General features: G+C 37.6%; 2 protein-coding genes across 4 annotated transcripts; both read left to right on the top strand.

Annotated features, from left to right (window-relative positions):
• Window positions 1–5,895: 5,895 nt before the first annotated feature.
• LOC137719619 (serine/threonine-protein kinase rio2) lies at window positions 5,896–10,673 on the top strand. Of its 2 annotated transcripts, XM_088698816.1 has the most exons (14): window positions 5,896–6,326; window positions 6,436–6,482; window positions 6,584–6,654; window positions 6,752–6,865; window positions 6,964–7,139; window positions 7,243–7,331; window positions 7,595–7,712; window positions 7,906–7,979; window positions 8,108–8,155; window positions 8,556–8,724; window positions 9,002–9,118; window positions 9,660–9,671; window positions 9,857–9,964; window positions 10,366–10,673. In XM_088698816.1, exons 1-14 carry the CDS (start codon window positions 6,243–6,245, stop codon window positions 10,552–10,554), a joined length of 1,416 nt encoding a protein of 471 aa, XP_088554942.1. In that variant the 5' UTR covers window positions 5,896–6,242; the 3' UTR covers window positions 10,555–10,673. The 2 variants fall into 2 exon arrangements, with proteins under 2 accessions (XP_088554942.1, XP_068314753.2); XM_068458652.2 differs by lacking the exon at window positions 9,857–9,964 and having other exon boundaries at window positions 9,002–9,127; window positions 9,636–9,743.
• Window positions 10,674–11,143: 470 nt separating this feature from the next.
• Window positions 11,144–21,209, top strand: LOC137719618 (uncharacterized). 2 transcript variants are annotated; one of them, XM_068458650.2, is made up of 14 exons: window positions 11,144–11,700; window positions 12,145–12,221; window positions 12,768–12,926; window positions 13,695–13,908; window positions 15,385–15,471; window positions 15,570–15,709; window positions 17,114–17,194; window positions 17,694–17,758; window positions 18,419–18,591; window positions 18,898–19,028; window positions 19,125–19,209; window positions 19,732–19,945; window positions 20,099–20,199; window positions 20,360–21,209. In XM_068458650.2, exons 1-14 carry the CDS (start codon window positions 11,533–11,535, stop codon window positions 20,858–20,860), a joined length of 2,196 nt encoding a protein of 731 aa, XP_068314751.2. In that variant the 5' UTR covers window positions 11,144–11,532; the 3' UTR covers window positions 20,861–21,209. The 2 variants fall into 2 exon arrangements, with proteins under 2 accessions (XP_068314751.2, XP_068314752.2); XM_068458651.2 differs by having other exon boundaries at window positions 11,653–11,700; window positions 12,790–12,926.
• The last annotated feature ends 1,243 nt before the right edge of the window (window positions 21,210–22,452 follow it).

Raw genomic sequence — 22,452 nt, 5'->3', positions numbered from 1 at the left:
CCTTATATGTATATTCTCATCCCTACCTCGCACGAGGCATTTTGGGAGCTCATTGGCTTCGGGTTCCATGGAAACTCCGAAGTTAAGCGAGTAGCGCACGAGTACACTCCCAGGATGGGTAACCCATTGGGAAGTTCTTGTGTGAGTTTCCAAAAACAAAACCATGAGGGCGTGGTTGGGGCCCAAAGCGGACAATATCGTGCTATGGTGGAGTCGGGGCCGGCAAGTGGTCCCGCCCGGGCTGGGATGTGACAATTTGGTATTAGAGCCTAACCTTGGTCGTGGTGTGCCGACGAGGACGTCGGGCCCCTAAGGGGGTGGATTGTGACATCCCACATCGCCCAGGGGAGTGATCCTTATATGTATATTCTCATCCTTACCTAGCACGAGGCCTTTTGGGAGCTCACTGGCTTCGGGTTCAGTGGGAACTCCGAAGTTAAGCGAGTAGCGTGTGAGTGCACTCCCAAGATGGGTGACCCATTGGGAAGTTCTCGTGTGAGTTCTCAGAAACAAAACTGTAAGGGCGTGGTTGGGGCCCAAAGCGGATAATATCGTGCTACGGTGGAGTCGGGGCCAGGAAGTGATCCCGCCCGGGCCGGGATGTGATAGGAAATCCCTGAGGCAATTGTTGGAAGATTTAGCTTTTGTTTTGTTTTCTTCATTTTGCTCGGGGACTAGCAAAAGTTAAGTGTGGGAGAATTTGATAGGAGCATATTTATGCAACTTTGTTATCTTATTTCTTTGCATTTACTTCGTTAACTTCCATTTATTTTGGTAGTTTATGTTATTTTCATATTATTGTAGGTCGAATTGGTAAAGATGAAAATAAATGGCAAAATGGAGCAATTTGGAGCAGTTTTGGACTTGGATTGGATAGCAGGCGTGGATAACATATGAGCTGGACATTTTTGGTGTTTAAATTGTGCTAGATATGTGCTAAAATCTGGAGAAATTAAAGTTGAGGCTTGGAAGGCAAGGAATTACACAAGAAGGAGGAATCCTAGTTGGGGAGAAACATTATCTTATCCAAACTTATCCTATTTTACCTTATATTATCTTATCCAATCTTATCTTATCTTTAGCTGCAAGGAGGAATCCTAATCATATTTCAACACTTTCTACCTGATTTTTAGAGTCCTAAAATAACTCAAAAACGCCAAAACCCATTCCTCCTTGGATTCACTTATATATATGAAATTCCTACAGAGATTTAGAGGGTGCCATGCCTACCATTCATCCATTGAAGTTGCTGGAATTTTCAGAGTTCTTTCTATCTTTGTTTTAAGTTTCAATGTTTATTTTAGATTGCTTTTCAGTTATGATGAACATGTGTAACTAAGTTTCTTTTTATCTAGAGGTGGATTCGAAGCCATGATCATATATTTTATATAAAGTGATTACATCCAGTTATTGTTTCATAAAGCATGACGCGATTTACTTATTTGCTTTATTGAAAACTTATTCTTGTATGTTTATTAAGGGTGCACACTTGGTTTTGCATGCAGGGATTTGATGCTAGAATATAAGGGAATTTCACCTAATCGTTATGAACTTATATTTGCAAGTAGTAAAAGTCACTAGTCGTGATTAAGTTAAGTGAATTCTTGGCAGGAGTATCATGCTTTTTATAGTTACGAATGCTTTGTTAATGCTTATGATTTTCACAGAACTTAATGATCTTCAAGATGTATCTTTATCATGCTTTTCATAGTTAGGGAACTTGAGAAGAATAATTTAATTGTGTCGCTGAGTCCAATTCAATGAATCTAGGAAAATATGAGAGTTAATTTATGCAATTCACAGTTAATTTGGGGCATTGTCATTCATGGTTTATAGAAATAATAATTGGAAATCGATTTGTATGCGTATGTTTCATGTGTGGAGAAGAATCCTCTAGCTAGCCTTTCACCTATATCTCATACAAGACCTAATTCGTTTGCTGCAATTTACTTTATTTTTGTTAAAATTCGTCCAAAAATCCCCCTCATTTTTTATTTTGTGTTAGTCATAGCTTAGTTTTCAGTTTTTAAGTTTAATTTGTGTTGATTAGCATCCCTCCTAATCCCCGACCTAGAACGATCCCTAATTGCCCATAGTACAATTGTCTAAATTATAGGGTTTAATTTGTGTGCTAGTTTATATCACATCATGTGACCATTGCGTCAATGTATCAACCAACATCATGAAGTATCTAAATGGTCCACATGTTGGTTGGATAAGTCCACAAATATCCCCTTGAATCTTCTGAAGAAACTTAAAGGGGTCATGAATAATCTATGTAAAGGAGGGTTGAATGTTCAACTTCCCCAACGAGCATACTTTGCAAAGTGGATGGCTAGGATAAGATTTCAAGTGATGTTTATGTGATACTTTGAGATATGGTGCATCATATCTCGTCCGGGGTGTCCCATTCGATCATGCCAAAGTAGGTGAGTGCTTTGGAACCCAGCCATAGGGACGGCCACGTGATGGGTCTCCATGAATCGAATGGTTGTTATGTACAACCCACTCGGGAGACATTCCAGGTTCTCGTGAATACGCTTATGGCCACATTTGTAAGAAGTGATACAAAGAAATTCAGAACTGTTCTCTTCAGTGGTTTCAACATGATATTGATTATATTGAATATCTCTAAAACTCAGCAACGTTCTGCCGAAATGTGGGGAATAGAGTGTCTCTTTAATGGTTAATTCAGTACCATTGGACAACATTATACGGACCTTTACGTATCCTTCTATTAGGTTGTTTGGGCATGAAAGAGTTGTCAAAGGTGCATTTTTAGGTACGAAGTTAGTAAAATAGTGTTTCTCATGCAATATAATGTGCATGGTGACACTATCAGCCAACCAATTAACTTCCCCACCACTAGTCATACTTAGAAATAAATTAATTGAATCGGTCACATGCATAAATATAATTCCATTCATTCAATTAATCAATTCGAGAAATAATATCCATAAAATAATTATCCATAATTTAAAACAAACCAAAACTAAACAAATAATTCCAAAAACTTAGAAAAAATGTCCAAAAATTAAACCATAAACCAAAAATTTAGGGGAGGGGTTCGGTCACTAGGGGTGTAAAACGCCTAAACATGTCTTAGAAAAATAAAACTTTATTCTTCCATGGGAGAGGATGCTTCTTGAAATCTGAAACCTCCAAAGTTGTAGTAGTATATTCGGGATGTTCTACATGGGCAAAGTTAGACTCAAGACGGAAATGATACTTGGCAATAACCTTAAGGGTAACTCGGAATATGCGTGACCAATGATCTTTTGATCCACAGAGATATCACATGTCTAGTTTAGTGGCAGCCAATTAAACGGTAGCTTTTCCATTGTTCTTGAAGTTTAGAGCCTTAGGGGCAAGAGGTTGGCGCTTCTGGGTCAAATTTCCTCATATGGGTGGGCCTCTGTTTTGTTGACCTTGGACCCATGGTGGGGCTTGCCGTCCATTTCACGACTACGACAGGGTTTCCTTTGGTTGTGGCTGCTAGAATTAGTCGTATACGCTTTAGGCGGAGCGTTCGAGCCAGTGGGTCGAGCTTGATGATTCCTCATCAAAAGCTGGTTTTGCTTTTCAACGAGAAGTAAAACATATATCAAATCCAAAAATTTGGTGAACTTTTGTGCCTTATATTGGTGATGTGAGATAATATTGGTGGCATTGAACGTTGAATAGGTCTTCTCCAAGAGATTCTGCTCGATTAAGTCTTTTTTACAGAACTTAAGTAGTGATCAGATTCTACAAGCTTCAGAGTTGTATTTATTCATAGACTTAAAGTCTTGGAAGCATAAATGCTGCCAGTCATGTCTTACTTCAAGCAAGTAAATGTCTTTCTAGTGATCGAAGTGATCGGCCAGAGCAAGCCAGATGGTGCATGGATTCTCTTCTGCAAGGTAGTCGGTCTGTAGTGCATCATGGATGTGTCTGTGGATGAAGATCATAACAGTAGCTTTCAGAGCTTTATCGACGGGTTCATCGTCGATAAGTTCCTCAATAGTAGCTCTAAGACTATTTTCAGTAAGATGAAGCTTCACATCTTATACCCACTTTAGGTAGTTTCTTCCAGAGACTTCCAAAGTGGTGAAATTGAGCTTGTTCAAGTTCGACATGTCCCTAAAACGGAGGGTACAACAAAATGTGGTTAGTCGTATGGAAAGCCATAGACATATATCGTAGAACATGCAGGTTCTATAGACATGTGTCGGTTTAATTTAAGCATGAAAGCTACGGGTTTCATGTGGTAAGTTTTGAATGAAAATTGTGGGTTTCAAAGGCACTAAATTTGAAACTACAGACTCGATTTAGTTATGAACGTTCATTTCATATATAGGGGTACCTGCAAGAACACAGAAGACAATATACAATAAAGCGTTGTGAATTTGTGGATTGCTTTAGGAACCCAAGTGTGAGTGCATCGGGATTACGAAAGATAGTCCGGTTCAAAGAAACGAAATAATTTATTGAATCGTTAATTGCCAAAAAGTGAACTTTAGGCCAATAATTTTGGATTAATTATCAGATTAATGGACTGCTGATCACTTTAATTAATTCAATAGATCGTAACTATTCAGGTTTGATCGTAGAAGCAAAAATAACAATAACATTCGGGTTAAAATTATAGAGAATGCCAAAAAATAGCATTGGATTAGCATAGCCCAATATCGGTGTGCTTGGGTGCTGTGTGCAGGGCTAAGCCTTAAAAGGGTTTAGTGGGCCATGCGCAGCCCAATCATGGTTGCAAGCCACGGGCTGGGGTTTCAGGATAGACCTAGCAGTGCAGGGGAGCACGGGCCCAGCTCAGAAGCTAGCCAAGGGTGTGTGAGTGAAGCCCAACTGCAGACAAGCTTCGGTTTGGGCTTTGGTTCGAGAAGCCCAGCTAAAAGGCTGGCTTCGGATCGCAGGCTAAGGCTAGGACAAAGCCCAGTTGCAGGCAGGCCAGGTTGTGCGAAGCCCATCAAGGCTTTGAAGGCTTGATGGTGGACTTAGGGCTTGAGGCCTGTATGGAGACCAACCTAGGCCGAGGCCACGTGTTATGCAGTAAACGACACCGTCCTAGTGATTGTGTGGCTGCAGGCCAGCCATGTTGGCTTTACGGTGAGGCGTGGAGCCGCGACTCAATCCCAATTTATTGATTTTTTCGAATTATAGGGATTAAATCCCCAATTGCTTCTAAATTAATTTCGATGCTCTGAGTCACAAATTCCACATAGCATAATTGCGTATTGCATGAACAAATATATATATATATATATATTGACAAAATTTATGAACACATATGCAATATATATATATATATATATATATATATAATTGAAATGAAAATATAAATATTGGGGGTTCATGCATCATGAGAAATGTTTTCATACTTCAAGGTTGTTTCAAATATTTTAATTTATTTTAAAAGAACATGATTGGAAAAAAATAATTGAAAGCTTTTGATGTTGTAGAAGAAAGCCTCCTCCATGATCATTCAGTTCCTTAGCTTTCGGTAAGAGTGTGCTGATAACGTGTTGTAGGCCTAATTTACTGAAAGATAAAAGAGAGTTGTAATTATGAGGTGTAATTATGAGATGTGTGTTGTATCACCCAATTATATATTTATTTATAGTAGTAGGATTGGTTAAATCCTTAATAGGATTAACACTCTAATATGAATTTAACTACTAAAGGAAATATATAAATATACTTCTAGATATACTGGGATTTACACAATCATATTCTTAATCTAATACAATTGCAACAATTTTATAATTTTTTATATTTTGCCAAAAAAATATATTTGTATACTACTATGAATAAAAAATAAAAGAAAAAATATTTTTGTTGAAAAAAAAAGAAAAAATATTTTTATATTACTATAAATAAGAAATAAAAGAAATAACAGATGTTATAGTTGGAACCGCAGCAACAGGAAAGTGAAAACACAGATCCTAAACCCTAAACCCTAAACCCTTAGCCCTCTCCTCGCCGGCGGTCTCTGTCCCTCCATCTCCATCTGTCATCAACCTCCACCACCTCAGGCCTTGTTTCCCTTCATCTCTCTCGCTCATCGATCTCTGACCCTCATAGTTGCTACCGTCAAAGCCATCGCCGCCTCCACTGAAGCCCTTGCCGCTAAGATTCAGCCTCTACCACCACAGCACCCCGACCGAACCGATCGGAACTTCCCCTTCCGAGCCTATCACTAGGATTCCCAAGGATAAAATAGGCAGCAGAGAAAGCCAAACAGCAGAATGAAGCTGGATGTGAACATGTTGAGATACCTCTGCAAAGATGATTTTAGGGTTCTAACTGCTGTGGAAATGGGGATGAGAAATGTAAATAAACCCCTACTTGTTTTTTCTTTTTCCTGAAATCGGTTTAATTTCTCAGCATAACTATAGCTGATTGCTTAATTACGTATATCTGTTTGAATTTCTCTTGCAGCATGAAATTGTTCCCTGTGAACTGGTGGATCGCATTGCTTCGCTCAAGTATGTAACATGTATCTACTTTTTATTTTTTTTTGTTGTTGAATTTGAATCATTATCTTTTATTTTTTGTAACTTTGATGATCTAATCGTTAAATTTATAGGCATGGGGGTACTTATAAGGTTCTCAAGAATCTGCTCAGGCATAAGCTCTTGCATCACGACTCATCTAAATGTAATGCACATGTTGTAATTGGTTCAATCAATCAACAATAGTTTTGTTATGAAATTTATCTTATTATGTCTTTGCTATTGTGTTCATGTGCACCCAGATGATGGGTTTCGCCTCACCTACCTTGGTTATGATTTTCTCGCAATTAAGACTCTGGTCAATCGCGGAGTCTTTGTGTCTGTTGGCCGTCAAATTGGCGTAGGAAAAGAGTCTGGTACGCTACTCTTTTGGTTTATATTACCAATTGAGACTGTTGTCAATCGTGTAGTAATATATTCCATCATTGTAAACGAACTTATTTTTCTTTTCAAGATATCTTTGAGGTGGCCACAGAAGATGGTACGGTTATGGCAATGAAGTTGCACAGGCTTGGTAGGGTTTCTTTTAGGGCTGTAAAATCTAAGCGTGATTACTTAAAACATCGGAGCAGTTATAGTTGGCTCTACTTGTCCCGCCTTGCTGCACTAAAAGAGTTCGCTTTTATGAAGGTTAGTTGTCTCTATCTTTTGGCATTTTTATCTTTTTGTGTTGCCCTATTGTGGGTTTATCATGTTGATTACGTGTATGGATGATTTTGCTCTGCTTGAACAGGCTTTAGAAGAGCATGGCTTTCCTGTTCCAAGTGCTGTGGATTGTAACAGGCATTGTGTGATTATGTCACTTGTACAAGGCTACCCACTGTAAGCTTCTCCTAAAAACTACTGGTTCAAATAATTGAATCATTTAGCATTGAAACTTCGTTTCTTTTGCCAAAAATAATAATAATTGAATGAGAAACCCTGGAAATAGCATGTTACACAATGAAATTACCAGACATAATGTGTTTCTTTATGTTTCTTTTGGAGCTGGCTTGCCTAAGAATAAAAAAGATTAGAAAATGAATGAGAATGGTAACGATCGTGCTGCTTCATGGAGGTATGGAATTCACTTCTGTCTTATAAAGTGTACAGGTGAAGCAGTTGCAGAACCCAGAGGTAGTCTTTGAAACAATCATTGGACTTGTTGTTCGCCTTGCAGAGCATGGTTTAATCCACTGTGACTTCAATGAATTTAACATTATGGTATGCATTTGAGGCAGTCTCTGGTAATTTAATTTTACAACACTGTTTCTCGTACTCCTGCTCTCACTTGGTACAGTTTTCCGATATGTTCTATCAGTATTTCAGTTAATATGTGCACTCCAAAGGCCTTATTATTTCTTATTTCAACTCATAGGTAAACTCGTAAATAATTTCCAATTTTCTGTTATTTTAGATTGATGATGACGAGAAGGTCACCATGATTGATTTTCCACAAATGGTATCTGTATCACATCATAATGCACAGATGTAAGATCTGCTTCTTAAAAATGGCAGTCATTTATTGTTGATTATCTAAGTGTTTGATTTGTTTACTTGCCCAAAAATTTTGTTTATCAGATACCATATTCTCATTTTATGAAATTCCCATGTTTCAGGTACTTTGACCGTGATGTTGAATGTGTCTTTAAGTTTTTTAGAAAGAGGTCAGTGTTCTTTTGTTTCAACTAGCAAGTTAGATGCAATTTCTTTTCACTTTCTGATATTTTATATATAATATTCAAGGTTGTGAAACCCCTGAACCGCATTTCTAGTTGGGTTGACAGAAGGAATGCATCCAGATGATATTTGGCACCATTTGCTTGATAACATTAGTTTAACAGCAACACACTGAACAATAACATATAGGTTATGTGCAACTGACAAACTGCTTATTTATTGCCTCCTCCGATTTCATTATTTTCTTTAAGATCATTAGTATATGGTGGTGTCTACTTACTTTTCATTTATCCGCCTGAGGTTAGGGTACGTGTCAGTGGCATGTGAATAAAAAATGTTGGGGATAAATGTTCTGCCTAGTTTGTTAAGATTCTTTCTTTTTCTCAGGTTCAACATGAATTTTCGAGAGTGCAGAGATGATATCGATGGAACAGAGGTAGACACAGATGAAAGTGTGAGGCTTTGTTTTTCTTCCATAGCCAAGGATGCTGTTTTTCTGGACAAGGAACTTGCTGCCAGTGGGTTTACTAGGAAGGATCAGGAAGACATTGAGAAGGTATCATGTTGACGTGAAGCATGGTAGATTCATATACATTCTCAATTTGTATTTGTGGAGCCAGACACTCATATTGTTCTTGCAAGGAAGATGTTACACCCTTTTGGAAAAACTTTTCATTGGGTTATCAAGTGTATAGTCCAATATACATTTCTATTTATGATCAAGTTCATTTAACTAAAAATGCCTTTTCAGTCGTATGCAAGACATCTCTGAGTCCAATATCGTTCTATTTATTTTTGTTGTAATGTTCTCAATATTTTGTTGTTACATGCAGTTCATTGAAGGAAGTTTGGATAAGGATGGTAGTTCTGGTGATGAAGGTGCTGAAGATGGCACGGACGTATCTGTGCTAAATGAAGCGAACATAGAGGGTGTTGATTCATTGCATTTGGTAGATCAGGTACATTTTTCACTTGATGTTGATGTCATGAAGAAATGGAAGTTATCTGAGTCACAATCTGAGATCTTAAGTAATTCTTTATGTGCAAGATGAAAATTAGTGAAATCATAACTGATAGTGTATTTGCAGAGTAATATAGAAAGTTCTTGTGTTTGTATAACGAATTAATAATAACAAATCGGCTTGTGAAAATAACTCTGACTTGTATAATTGTATCTTACTTAGAGAGACATCCTTTATTTCGGTGGTCCTTATTTACTTGGAGATGCTTTCTTGCATCATGCATTGTAATTTCATACTTATACTTAGTTTTTTTTTTTTTTTTTTTTAATTATTATTTTTAAGGAGGGGAGAAGGGTTCAAAACTATTATAATAATTTAGAGAGTTTTTAGGAGGGGGGGGGGGGGGAGAGGTAGTTTTGAACCCTGGACGCATGGTAGAAACCCAACACACTATCAATTAGGATATTGGCCCACATGCTAATTACACTTTGTTATAATAATTCAGGATCAGACTTCAAATTTAAAGCAGGAAGAGGAAGGAGTAGAGGACAATCTAAGAAGCTGTGAAGCAGGCCCGAGCAGTAAACCCGAATGTGAAGATGTGAGTGACAAGGTAAGTCTTGAAATTGTACTTCCTACATGGAATTGACGCATGGTAGAAACCCAACACACTATCAATTAGGATATTGGCCCACATGCTAATTACACTTTGTTATAATAATTCAGGATCAGACTTCAAATTTAAAGCAGGAAGAGGAAGGAGTAGAGGACAATCTAAGAAGCTGTGAAGCAGGCCCGAGCAGTAAACCCGAATGTGAAGATGTGAGTGACAAGGTAAGTCTTGAAATTGTACTTCCTACATGGAATTGAAGTTAGGATTATTTAGGCCTTGGAGTGTACGGTCAATCATGGCCTGGCAGATATTAGGTAACTTATATTTACAACGTCATGGGTTCATAGCTTGTGGATCCATACCTTAATGCAGCTGTAATAGGCTAATAGCAGTTGTCTTTCCTTGTGCTTCTTGGGTTAATAGCCCAATCAACTAAGTCAAGATTGTTGAAGTTTATTGTTTTGTTAATGAAATCAGTTTTGCTTAATTAAAGTTAAATGTAATTATTGAAAGTGCATATAAACTGAGATGTAATTGTCCTTCAATCCAATGAGAAATCAGTTTCTTTTACATTACACTGTAATGATATGGAAAAGCACTCTGAATAGTTTTGTTTCCGCAGGAGGGAGATAATGACACTGAAAAGGACAATGATGCGGAGCTGGTAAAGCGCTTGAACAAGCAGAGACGACGTGCCATGTCAGCAGCCCGTGGGCGACGGAAGACTCTTTCCTCCAGAAATACCTACAAAGATAAGGGCGGCAGATCCTCTACCAGTTGCAAAATTCAGCATCAATTAAGCAGCTGGTAGAATATGTGAAGTCCCACCTCAAAATCCAAGGCTTGGTATCTATAAGTTCCAAGTCTGGGCTTGTTTGGTATTTTATTGAATCAGAGAGTTTTATCTAAGTATCGGGTATTTAAGCGGTATTTTACATGTCATAATACACGTGGAGGAAATGTTATAAATACTCTTTAGTTTCAAAAACAAAAAATGAGATCCAAAAAGTGCTACCATCTTTCTTATAATATAAGAAATCCGCAACCCTAACCCGTCTTTAACCTCAAAGACTTCACCAGATTGTGGAAAACTTGACTTCTTTTCTTTCTTTTATGGTTCATTTAATTATAATGGTTTAGCCGACTCTATCTCTACGGCTTGACCTAATTATTACGATAAATAGAATAAATGATCCCTCCACTCTATGGCTTGATAAAGTAGAATAAATGATTTCTTTTGATAAATGGATGTAGACACGTAATAAAACCAAAGTAGATAGATTTAATCAAATTTGTCTAACAGTAGTAAGCGAGATGATGAGCGTCACAACTACTTAAGGTTAAAATTGGTGGGCAAATACATGACAGCTTTATTGTAACGTAAAATGACAATCATGTGTATGCATTTTGATAGCGCGAAAAAATATTTTCGTAAGAAACAAAATTGTTGTAGACACACAATTGAAGGAAAGAAACGCACGCGCGCAAACACCAATTTTTTAAAGTGAAAAACCAAGCCCCCGCCAACTTTCTCTCTCTTCCGCCGATCCAGATCGCCATGTACTTTTCTAAAAGCCCAAATCCAATAAAGCGCGTATAGTTACACGTTTCTGTCAACTCTCCTTTCTCCGACCTCCGACCACTCCCTCCCCGCATGCCACCGAACAACGCTATCAAACGCCGGTGGCTCACCGCTCCTCGCATTTGCAGCGATCGGGTCGTCTGAGCCAATTGACCCGTTTCACAAAACTGCGTCGTTTTTTTTTCTAGAGAAGAACAAGAAGGAGAGATGTGGGTCTTCTACCTGATCTCTCTGCCCCTGACCTTGGGCATGGTTCTTTTCACGCTCAAGTACTTCGCCGGCCCGGAAGTCCCTCGCTATGTTATGATCACCGTCGGGTACACCTGGTTCTGTTCTCTCTCCATCATCGTCATTGTGCCCGCCGACATCTGGACGGTACTTTTTCCATGACGTCGTTTCTTTCAGTTTATGGCTGTTTGAAGTCGATTCCATTATTAGGATTTTTCATATTTCTGAATTTTGAGGTGTTTCATTCAATTGGATGCATTTTTTTGAAACTTTTTCAGCTGCTTGTTTATACATTTCTCTGCAGCTCAGTTTAGCTCGCCTAACTTTTTTGGGATTTCTGTTTCTTTTCTGTAATAATGCAGAAGCCTTTTGTTGTCAATTTCGGAGGGCTGATTTTGTTTTCAGCTAAAGCATTTTGTTTTTCGGTTTCGAATATTTGAAATGATGTAAAGTTAGTTCATTGACTTACCCATTTGCATATTTGTCATTCAGGACTATCTGTTACTTTATCTACTGGTTCAAGTAATTATTTTGGCTATGCAACGATTGGTGGTTTCACGAATGTTCCTGATTGTTTTATTACATTTGCAGACGATAAACCATATTGAGAGTGGAGGAATATCATTCTTTTGGAGCTGGTCATATTGGAGTACATTTTTACTAACTTGGTACGGAACATGGAAATTCATCGACTCTTTTAGTTGCCCCTTTTGTATATACTTGAGTAGCCTAAGGTTCAAAATTCCAGTTAGTATATTATCTGGCTGTTACTACTCTCTATCTCTACCTTGGTGATTAACATTACCGTCAAGCATCTCATATTGTGAGCTATTGGACATGCGTATAATCCAAGCAATTGCTAACAATATTTTGGTCGAAGAAGCTCCATCAAATGACTTTTCTGTGTTTGTGACCTTTTACTCAAAGTTTATACGTTCTGTTCTCTCTGTCCTGTTTTTCGTTTTCGCTTTTCCAGAAGATTAATTTTTGGTACGAAATAGAAATCTTAGGAACATTCTACCCTATTGTTGAGTTTCTTTTAATGAACTGTTAGTTCTGCGCCATTTCTAATTTTAATCTTTGCAGTCATGATTATATGATTTTCTGCCCTTTCAATTTGCCTTTGATTGGATAAATAACAGCATTATGTATATATAAATGGGTTTATAGCTAACTTGTAAATTTCCTCATATTTCTAAGTTATCTCTAAGCAGGACTGTGGTGCCCCTTATTCAGGGTTTTGAAGACGCTGGGGACTTCACCGTGACAGAGAGATTGAAGACTAGTGTACATGTTAACTTGGTTTTCTATCTAATTCTGGGGTTTATTGGTCTTATTGGATTAATTCTTCTCATCAGTATGCACAAAAACTGGTTTGATCCTTGTCCTCCAAATTTGATTTATATCCATGTCGATAGTAACTTCTTCTTAGGTTTTGCCTATTAGGAGTCTAGAGACATTAAATAAGTTGTTAAATTCTTATTTCAAATGGCCCTGCTCCCCATTTATGCGATAAATACTAAATTATTGCTCTTTCTGTTTCTTTTGTGTTCTGAAATGATTTAACGAAACATCGAAGAACTTTCGATTTTTTAGGTTATTGATTAATATCAAGATGTTGAACGTAGTTTATAATTGACAGTAAGAGCAATTGGATACAGTAGCAGTTTATTTAAGAACAGTAGAACACACATTAGAGTTTCACATCCAAGACATGTCTATGTAATTTTCTCTTTCCTAAAAACCTATGAAATAATCATTTCTGCTACAATAGATGATTGGACTGGATAACATTGAAGTTAAAAAAGAGTAAGTACCTTGTAACTCGAGTGTGGGCACTAAGGTGGTAGGATAATGGTTCAACTCATTTGGCAGGGCTTGCTGTTGTATTTTACTGGCTGGCCCCCTTCCAAGTTAAGTTGGGTCATAAAAAAAGTATGTAGTGCAAACTAGATGTAAAAATTTGCTCAATTATAATTACAGACACGGTAGAGAAGGCTATAAGGAGTAGAAAGAAGATAATGTTTCAGCCAGTATAACAGGGCTCATTTTTTTTCTTTATGATTTTCCTTGGCTATGTGAGCTGTCCTATAGCTTCCTCATTTCTTTCCATCTTTTCCCTTTTTTTGCTTAATTAACAGGGGTGGAGGTGTTCTTGGTTTTGCCATGGGCTGCTCAAATACTTTTGGACTTGTTACAGGTGCATTTCTTCTTGGATTTGGTTTGAGTGAAATCCCGAAGGGCCTTTGGAAAAATTCCGATTGGACTATCCGCCAAAAAGTTCTATATCATAAAATTGCCAAAATGGCTGTGAAACTTGATGACGCTCATCAAGATCTTTCAAATGCTATTGTGGTAACTCTCGGTTGTTAATGCAAAGACTTCTGTGTTTTCTTTTGCTCTCTGCTCTCTTTTTCCTTGTCAGAAAACTATGCCATGCTATATTTATCAACATTTTCGGGTTGTTTAAATTTGTTTTAATGCATAAAAGTTGATTTCAGCATGTTTGTCTGAAATTCTGAGTTGTTATCGTTGTTCATTTACCTTTCTGTAACTTGTACCTATGTACAAATTACAGGTGGACATTTTTCCAGCGAGCTGTCAAATCCGATTGGACGGCCTTACCAGATTGGCCCAGTTTTCTTTTCTTATTCTGATTGAATTAAGTGAATACCTATTCAACCTGATAGATCCAGTTCTGTGTTGTTTTAAATGATTAACCCTAAATACGAACTCAACCCAATTTGAATAATACAGTATTGAAATTTGTGGTGTTCGCATTCAGTTGATATTTGAACCAGTCTTGTGTTAAACCAAATGTACCAACGCCTGTAATAAACCTGGTTTTCAGATAATATTAATTATATTATACATAAACTTTATTCATTTACTTCTAATAAATATATTGACTAAATAACAAATCATATTTTGGAATTGCTTCCATAGCTGACTTGGCCGAGTGCATGATTTTTCATTTTTCCTAGCAGAAGACTGTTACACTGTAACTCTGTTCATGCTCGAACTTTCCCTTTTCCGAACTGTACGCTTCCTCTCCTGTGATATCTCTCTCCTTTATCAGTTAGAAACTGAAGACTCACTTTTTTTTTCTTTATCAAAGTCATGGATATCTCTCAAGGGCTCACAGTTCTAGCAGCTTATGTTGACCACGCATTTGATCTCAGACCTACTTTGGTGTTTATATTCTAATTTTGTCTAATGCTGAGAGTCAATCTCAGCTTTTTTTGTGCAAGCTCAATAGAATGTTTCATGTCTGTTCAGCTGTCTTAACCCAAGAGCTTTGTATGCTTTTATCTTGTATGCTTCTGTTATTCTCAATGAAATCTTTACCTTTGTAAAGATTCTAGAAGAGAATTTTCAAGGATTACATATGTTCATATACACAAAAGGGGTTGGGGGAAAGGAGGAATGGAGTATGGTCCCCAACATGTGATCTCATATTCCCAACATATGTTGTATCTATGACAATGGGGAAATGCATGCAAGACTGTTAAGTTAATGTATTTGTGGGAAAAGAAGTTGCATTATTTGCCTTGTTTCCTTTTTGGCTGTGTGTGTTTGGTTACTCCCTTCAGAAATGTTGTAATTTTCTGATCTTTGCCTTTGTGAGAAATTCATGTCTCATGTTTCCTTAAAAGTTGAAAGTTCTTCAAAGATTTTAACCCCCTTTGTCATCTTGGCATGAACTATGCTTTCCAGTTTTCACTGTAGTGTTGTAACTTGTATCTTTGTAGTTTCTCACAGTATGATTGTACTTCTATATAACTTTGATTTGATATTACTTTTCTCTAAACTTAATGGTTTGCTCATTAGGTTGCCCAAGCAACATCCACTCAGATGTCCAAGCGCGATCCTTTGAGACCCTACATGGATATTATAGACAAAATGTTAGCTCAAATGGTATCTATTTACTTATTTACACAATTGAAAAGAAACGAAATTGATCCTCACTATTTCTGTAATTTTTCTCTTTGTAATATTTTTCCCTCTCTTACCAGTTCAGGGAGGACCCATCCTTCAAACCGCAAGGTGGCCGATTAGGTGAAAACGACATGGACTATGATACTGATGAAAAATCAATGGCAACGCTTAGGCGTCATCTTCGAAGAGCCCGGGAAGAGTATTATCGGTACAAAAGGTAAACCGCTTTGCTGAATACATGTCTGTATGTTCGTCATCTTCATCTGCATGCTATTCACTTAGTTTTTTTGCATTTGTTTGTGAGTAAATCGATGTTTATTCAGGCTGTAAATGTTCTATATAATCCTTAGTGATCAGGAACTACATAGGTTGCAAATTTCTTGTAGATGGCTGTCTTGCTGCTTGTAAAACAATCTTATGATATGTGCTCCTTTTATGTCACATCCCGGCCCGGGGCGGATCACTTCCCGGGCCCGCTCCACCACCGTAGCACGATATTGTCTGCTTTGGGTTTACCATTCCCTCACGGTTTTGTTTTTGGGAACTCACGAGCAACTTCCCAGTGGGTCACCCATCATGGGATTGCTCTAGCCCCCTTCTCGCTTAACTTCGGAGTTCCTACGGAACCCGAAGCCAGTGAGCTCCCAAAAGGCCTCGTGCTAGGTAGGGATGGGAATATACATTTAAGGATCACTCCCCTGGGCGATGTGGGATGTCACAATCCACCCCCCTTAGGGGCCCGACGTCCTCGTCGGCACATTTCCGGCCAGGGATTGGCTCTGATACCAATTGCCATATCCCGGCCCGGGGCGGATCACTTCTCGGGCCCGCTCCACCACCATAGCACGATATTGTCCGCTTTGGGCTTACCATTCCCTCACGGTTTTGTTTTTGGGAACTCACGAGCAACTTCCCAGTGGGTCACCCATCATGGGATTGCTCTAGCCCCCTTCTCGCTTAACTTCGGAGTTCCTACGGAACCCGAAGCCAGTGAGCTCCCAAAAGGCCTCGTGCTAGGTAAGGATGGGAATATACATTTAAGGATCACTCCCCTGGGCGATGTGGAATGTCACATTTTAGTTGATCTTTGTTGTAGTTTTTCATTCTGAAAAAATATTACTCTTAGAAAGCATTGTTACGCGTCAATGTTTTTGCACATATTGAATTAGAATTTACCTTTCTGGTTAATAATGGAAAAACTTATTCGTTGGAATTGTATGTTTAATTCAGTCTATGCAGTAATGCATTATCAATCAGGTTGCTGATATGTGAATAAGTTTGTTGTCCTGTAATTTTTCCTTTCTAGTGTTGCTTTGCTTTAGTGTTGCCATGCTCACCTTTTGTATTATAAATCAAGATATAACTGAAGGTTTGTGTACTGTTTTCTACTGGATGCACGCTGATGGAATAGGCGTATATAAATGCTAAGTACTGGTATTTACCATTTATTGTCACAAATAAGTATATGATGTATTTAATAATAATGTGGGATTCAAGTTTTTATTATGAATTTAGGATCCAGAGTCAACTACTATTTTCACCTTCCGATTCAGTATTCTACTGGATTTGTAATTATAATAGTCAGGTTCGTTTTATCTAAAATTTGCCACTAGTTTTGCAGTGAGTATATGACTTATGTTTTGGAGGCCCTTGAACTTGAAGATACTATAAAAAATTATGAACGCCGGAGTTCTACTGGATGGTATGCCTCTGATCCTGCTTTCTCTATTCTTATTCCATCGTTACATGTATGCTACAAACACGCACCAACTTGTACACACTTATATATATATGGGGTAATGTTCTCATCCCAAATATCTTAAATGTTATGTTGCTAAAGTGTCAATATTTGATCACACATGCAAACAAGAATCCGTTTGATTATTGGTGCAGAGTAACAATCAGACAGCATAAGATGTTAGACTGACTGGAAAGAATATATGCATATATATACACACACATAAATTGGATTGCTGAAAAAACTTACGGAATGATTACTATCTCAAATATGAGGGATCCCTCAATGGAAGGGGGAGGATCCGTGACACCACTTTTTTTACACAGCTTTTAGAATATTAAAAGTGGTGCCACGGATCTGCCCCCATATATAAAATATAATTATGTTATATTGATATATGTTCTTGACTATTAATCGAAAGAAAAAGAATTCTTGACCTTACAAGTACATGCTACCATTTCAGGAAATATGTCTCAAGCTTCAGACCTACTCGAACTGGCACATTAGGATCTCCTGTTGATACAATAGGTAACATTCAGATCAATAAATTCCTTTCTACATTAAATTTTAAGTACTTGGCACGGCTGAGTTATGAATTCCATCTTTTGTTAAGTTGCATGTAGGGTCTTGTATATGCTTTAATGTAAATAGGATACATACATGTGAAGACAGAACTTTATATTGTCTTATCTGGGCTATAGAAATACATTCTTGATAAACCCACTATATATAGTCTTACTTTATTTTCATGCATCTTTCCACCATAAAGCTTCTCAGAGTATCTCCAAGGGAGTATACAAACCAAGTTGGCAAAATTGTACTAGACGAACCAATGTGGCATGTTGCCTAACCATTGGTCTCATAAAACAAAAAGGGTCACTCCATGGGACTAGGCAAACCAAGTTGGCAAAATTGTATTATATTGTTATAATTTTTTTTTTTTTGAACCAAAAAAGATGTAAATGGTAAAACTTGCGGAATGATTACTACAAGGTGTCCCTCAAATAAAGTTATTTGCCTGCTCATATGCCTACGCATTTGTATACTCCCTCGGAGATGCTCTTAAGCCTCAATATTATATTTTTGGTAATGGAACATAAAATTAATGTAAATGAAGCTTTATCTTGTTTGAATATTAAAAAGTCAATCTCTAAACTGAAATCAAGATTAATTCTGTCCCTTTTGCAGAATTCTTATGGCGCTGCATACTAAGAAAAGAAGTTGAGAAACTTTTGGCTGTCATACTTGGTATCATTTCAGTTGCTATTCTTTTAGCGGAGGCAACTCTTCTTCCTCGAGTTGATCTATCTCTCTTTTCAATTCTCATCAATTCTGTTGGAAAGCAAGAGGTTCTTGTACAGGTGGGTGATATGTATTTTAGTAAGTTGTAGTCCTTTAGTTCTGTCAAATTTTGAAGGTCAATATTTCTCGCCCAGGTTTCATTGCTGGACATAGTGTTTAAAAGGAAAAATTGAACGAAGCTAGTTGCATGTGTTCATTGGACTAGTATGAATCCACATTTTTGTGACAAGTTGCACATAGAAATGATTAGAAGTGAATTGACCTTCTTATATAACGTGTCTGGTCTTCTTATTTGAAGGAATGCTGTTTCTTTTTATTACTCTAGCGCTCACTGATGTAAATTTGTTTAATCAACTATTTCCCAGGTATTTGCCTTTGTTCCTTTGCTGTATATGTGCATCTGCACATACTACTCCTTGTTCAAAATTGGTATGTTGATGTTTTACTCATTAACACCCAGGCAAACAAACTCAGTCAATTTGCTTATGATATGCTCGTAAGTTTTGATCTTAACTCTAGTTTTACGACTTGAAGGTCTTACTCATCTTTTGTTAAAGCAGTACTCACATTCCATTTTCATCATATCTTCCAGGATGGTTGCTCGTTATGCTCCTCCAGTTTCATACAATTTCCTTAATCTCATTCGTCTTGGTGAACATAAGACCATATTTGAGAAGGTATTCTCTCATCCATCTCATCTGTTCCTCTCTTACTTTTCATCCTTTCCATTTATAGTTATAAGGGTTTCTTGCTGCAAAGCCAATTTAAAAGCTTTCAAACTTTTGTCATGATTTTAATTTAAATCTAAATACTCTTGGGCAACTGCAAGTCTAACAAAAATAAAAATAAAAATCTTTGGTACCTTGTGTATTTGTTTTTTTTTTGTAAGTGATGTCCTCTTTTCTAAACATAATAACATTCATGGGTAGCATCATTTTTCCCTGGTTGGGTCTTATGTTTTCAAAACTCTTCTTGATTGATGTCATAGTTTTCTCACATTTGTAAATTGTTGACCAAAAAAATTGGATTTTTCATCAATTGTAAATTCACTTTTAAGCATTACCATAAATTTCCCGTGTAGTTTTGGGTTCAGCATTAGTTATATTAGATTTTGGCTTGTTTGTATAACTGTTGAACTACCCTTCCTTTAGTTGATAACTGACTACTTTTCCATTGTATTTGGGGATATTTTATGGCAGCGAATGGGAAACATTGATCAAGCTGTCCCTTTCTTTGGGAGTGAGTTTAACAGAATTTATCCACTTCTCATGGTTGTGTACACCCTGTTGGTTGCGTGCAATTTTTTTGACCGCATAATTGATTTTTTTGGGAGCTGGAAGCGATTTAGGTTTCAAACCGAGGCTGATGATATGGATGGTTTTGATCCATCTGGATTAATTATCTTACAAAAGGGTAAGCTTATGCCATGATCTGCTCTTCTTGCAAGTCATAAACTACTATTCACTTGGGCAGGCCATCTGTGAATTTAGCATATTTTTTCTCTTTTTGGTTAAAAATTTCCGTATCTGTTGTGAATGACTAATTAACTTGTTCTCATTTCCTCAGAACGATCTTGGATTGAACAAGGTCTGAAAGTTGGTGAACATATTATACCCCTAGCTAGGAATTTCAACAGCACGGATGTTGAGACAGGCAGCAACAACATGGTACATTAATAGTTAGCATGCAAGATGTTTGGATTTACTGAGTAAATTATTTGGCATACTGTAGCTATCCTAATATGTGATTTCTTTTCCGGGTTCATATTATCCTTTTTCTTCTTCACGCTTATAGTTCGTTTCCCAACTTAAAATGTTGAATTTTCAGGATAGGACTCATGTTGAACTGAAAGCAACAACCAGTCTAGGCACTGAGGGTGCAAACGGAACTGCCTCAAAATCCTTGAGAGATGAATCTCGTATTAGATATGGCTCAAGCAAAGAAGCCATCAGCAACAAGTATGCTGCCATTAGAGATCAGAGCAGGCAATCATCTTCGAATACAAATCAGAATATTTCTGCTGCCAAGGTCTCCTTGTTTGACGAAGGCAACTCTCACCCTGATAGCATGGCGGGAGGGTTACATACTGGTTTGTCCTCAAAGTGGGAATCAATGAAAAATGGTTTCCAAAATTTCAAGGCAAACATAGCGGCCAAAAAATTCATTCCCTTGCACCAAGTTCAAGATACTGTAGAGCTATCTCGTGCTTCATCTAATGAGTCCCTCGATGAGATATTCCAGAGATTGAAACGGCGGTCGGTAGACCATGTGAGTTATGTTGACGAGGATGAAGATGGCATGGAGGGGAAGTCTGGTCCCAGCAGATAATATTTATAATCTGTTCTAGGTAATGAACTTTACCCTTTTGGAATTGGGAATTATAAAAGCCCAACGCTGCGAATATTTTGCGATGCTGAAACTACATACATTTAGCAGCTGCTAGTCGGAAGACTCGAACAATTTGACAGGTAAAATAGGAATACTTCAGTGATCTGTAAAAAAAAAAAAAAGAAAAAAGAAAGAAATACCAGTGTTGGGGAATGCTTGTATTTCAATTATACGTGTAATTGTAAAAAAATGTCACCATTTGTTTCTCCACTGCCAACGCCTTGGAGCCGATTAGTATTCATCAGAAATGCACTTTCTTTTGATATGCAGTGCAATACTTCGAACACTAGTTACAATTTTGTATTTTCCATATGACAGTATATACATTTTCATTACAGTAGGAGCGTACACATCAAATTTATTCACCAAATAATGTGTCTGCTCCGATGCCTTTATATTCTTTATAGCATTTATTAAGAAGCAAGTAAACATGCCAAAATGTAAAAATTCGAGATGTGTTGGCTGACACTTGGAAGGTAATGAAGCCATAAAGTGTAGTGATGTGGAAAATATGAATAAATTTAAACCTAAAAGTACCTAAAGACAAGAGTGTGCTGTGAGCGCGAATGAACCCATTTCACACGCGACGTTAGAGCATAAGTACAATAGTGTGGGTAAGGATCATACCCTTAGAGGTAGCCACCTATACTGAGATTTGCCAAGAATCCTCGTCGATACGAACCTTCAACAGCTAAAACCTGGAAGGGCGCAAAAACAAGGGTGAGTGGGCCCAAAAATAGAGTTTTTAATGAAAACCTTTTGACAATGTTATAACCCCTCGCAGTAAAACCCGTTTAATTTTCCAGAACATAATAATACATATGTATATAGAAATCATGCTCGAGAGTAGTGAAAACCGAGTATATGCCATGTCAAATATCTCAGTAATAAAATAAGTAAGGCAGGTGAAATAAATCAATGTAAAATGATATGCCAGCCAGAGTCACCTAACGTGACCTGTACAGCTAAACCTATAGCTCATTAACCAATTCCTGCACACGAGTCGGAACCACCTAATGTGGTACGTACGACAGGGTTGGGTGTAAATAGGTACGCTCAAGTGAAGGCTGCGCGAATAGTCGCAGGTCACCTACGAGTACCTAATGTGGTATGTACGATAGGGCTACGCACCAAACTTGGATCCAAGGTGAGCGTGCGGTGCGGGAGGTGAACATCACGTGAAGGATTGTGTCCTGGCCACAGGCGCAAGCACTAACACCGAGGTGCAGAATAATGAGCTCTACATGCCTCTACGTATAACCATAACCAATGCAAGCACTAACATCATATAGTACTCACCTAAAACTTACCTAACCTCCACAACGTCATAAAATAGTATGCATATAATAAAATGAAATGCAAGCATGACATGGCATTTAAAAGAATACGCTCGTTTCAAAACAGTTTTTGGGAAAATGTAAAGCATATATACGTACATATATATATATATATATATATATATATATATATATATATATATATATAGAAAACCAAAAGCCCACTTACCTAGAGTCAGCGCTACAACTTCCTAG

This window comes from Pyrus communis, chromosome 1, assembly GCF_041283825.1.
Source record: "Pyrus communis isolate YQ-2024b chromosome 1, ASM4128382v1, whole genome shotgun sequence".
Lineage (NCBI taxonomy): Eukaryota > Viridiplantae > Streptophyta > Magnoliopsida > Rosales > Rosaceae > Pyrus > Pyrus communis.
Note: the sequence above shows the minus strand (reverse complement) of the source record. Positions and strands in the feature narration are given on the sequence as shown.

Excerpts from the sequence above, each read along its gene's own strand:
- LOC137719619 (XM_088698816.1), top strand. The coding sequence starts at position 6,243 with ATGAAGCTGGATGTGAACATGTTGAGATACCTCTGCAAAGATGATTTT. Across the intron at positions 7,713-7,905 it reads TCAATGAATTTAACATTATG|ATTGATGATGACGAGAAGGT; the intron begins GTATGCATTTGA and ends CTGTTATTTTAG. Across the intron at positions 7,980-8,107 it reads TCACATCATAATGCACAGAT|GTACTTTGACCGTGATGTTG; the intron begins GTAAGATCTGCT and ends CCCATGTTTCAG.
- LOC137719618 (XM_068458650.2), top strand. The coding sequence starts at position 11,533 with ATGTGGGTCTTCTACCTGATCTCTCTGCCCCTGACCTTGGGCATGGTT. Across the intron at positions 12,222-12,767 it reads AGTACATTTTTACTAACTTG|GACTGTGGTGCCCCTTATTC; the intron begins GTACGGAACATG and ends ATCTCTAAGCAG. Across the intron at positions 15,472-15,569 it reads ACAAAATGTTAGCTCAAATG|TTCAGGGAGGACCCATCCTT; the intron begins GTATCTATTTAC and ends CTCTCTTACCAG.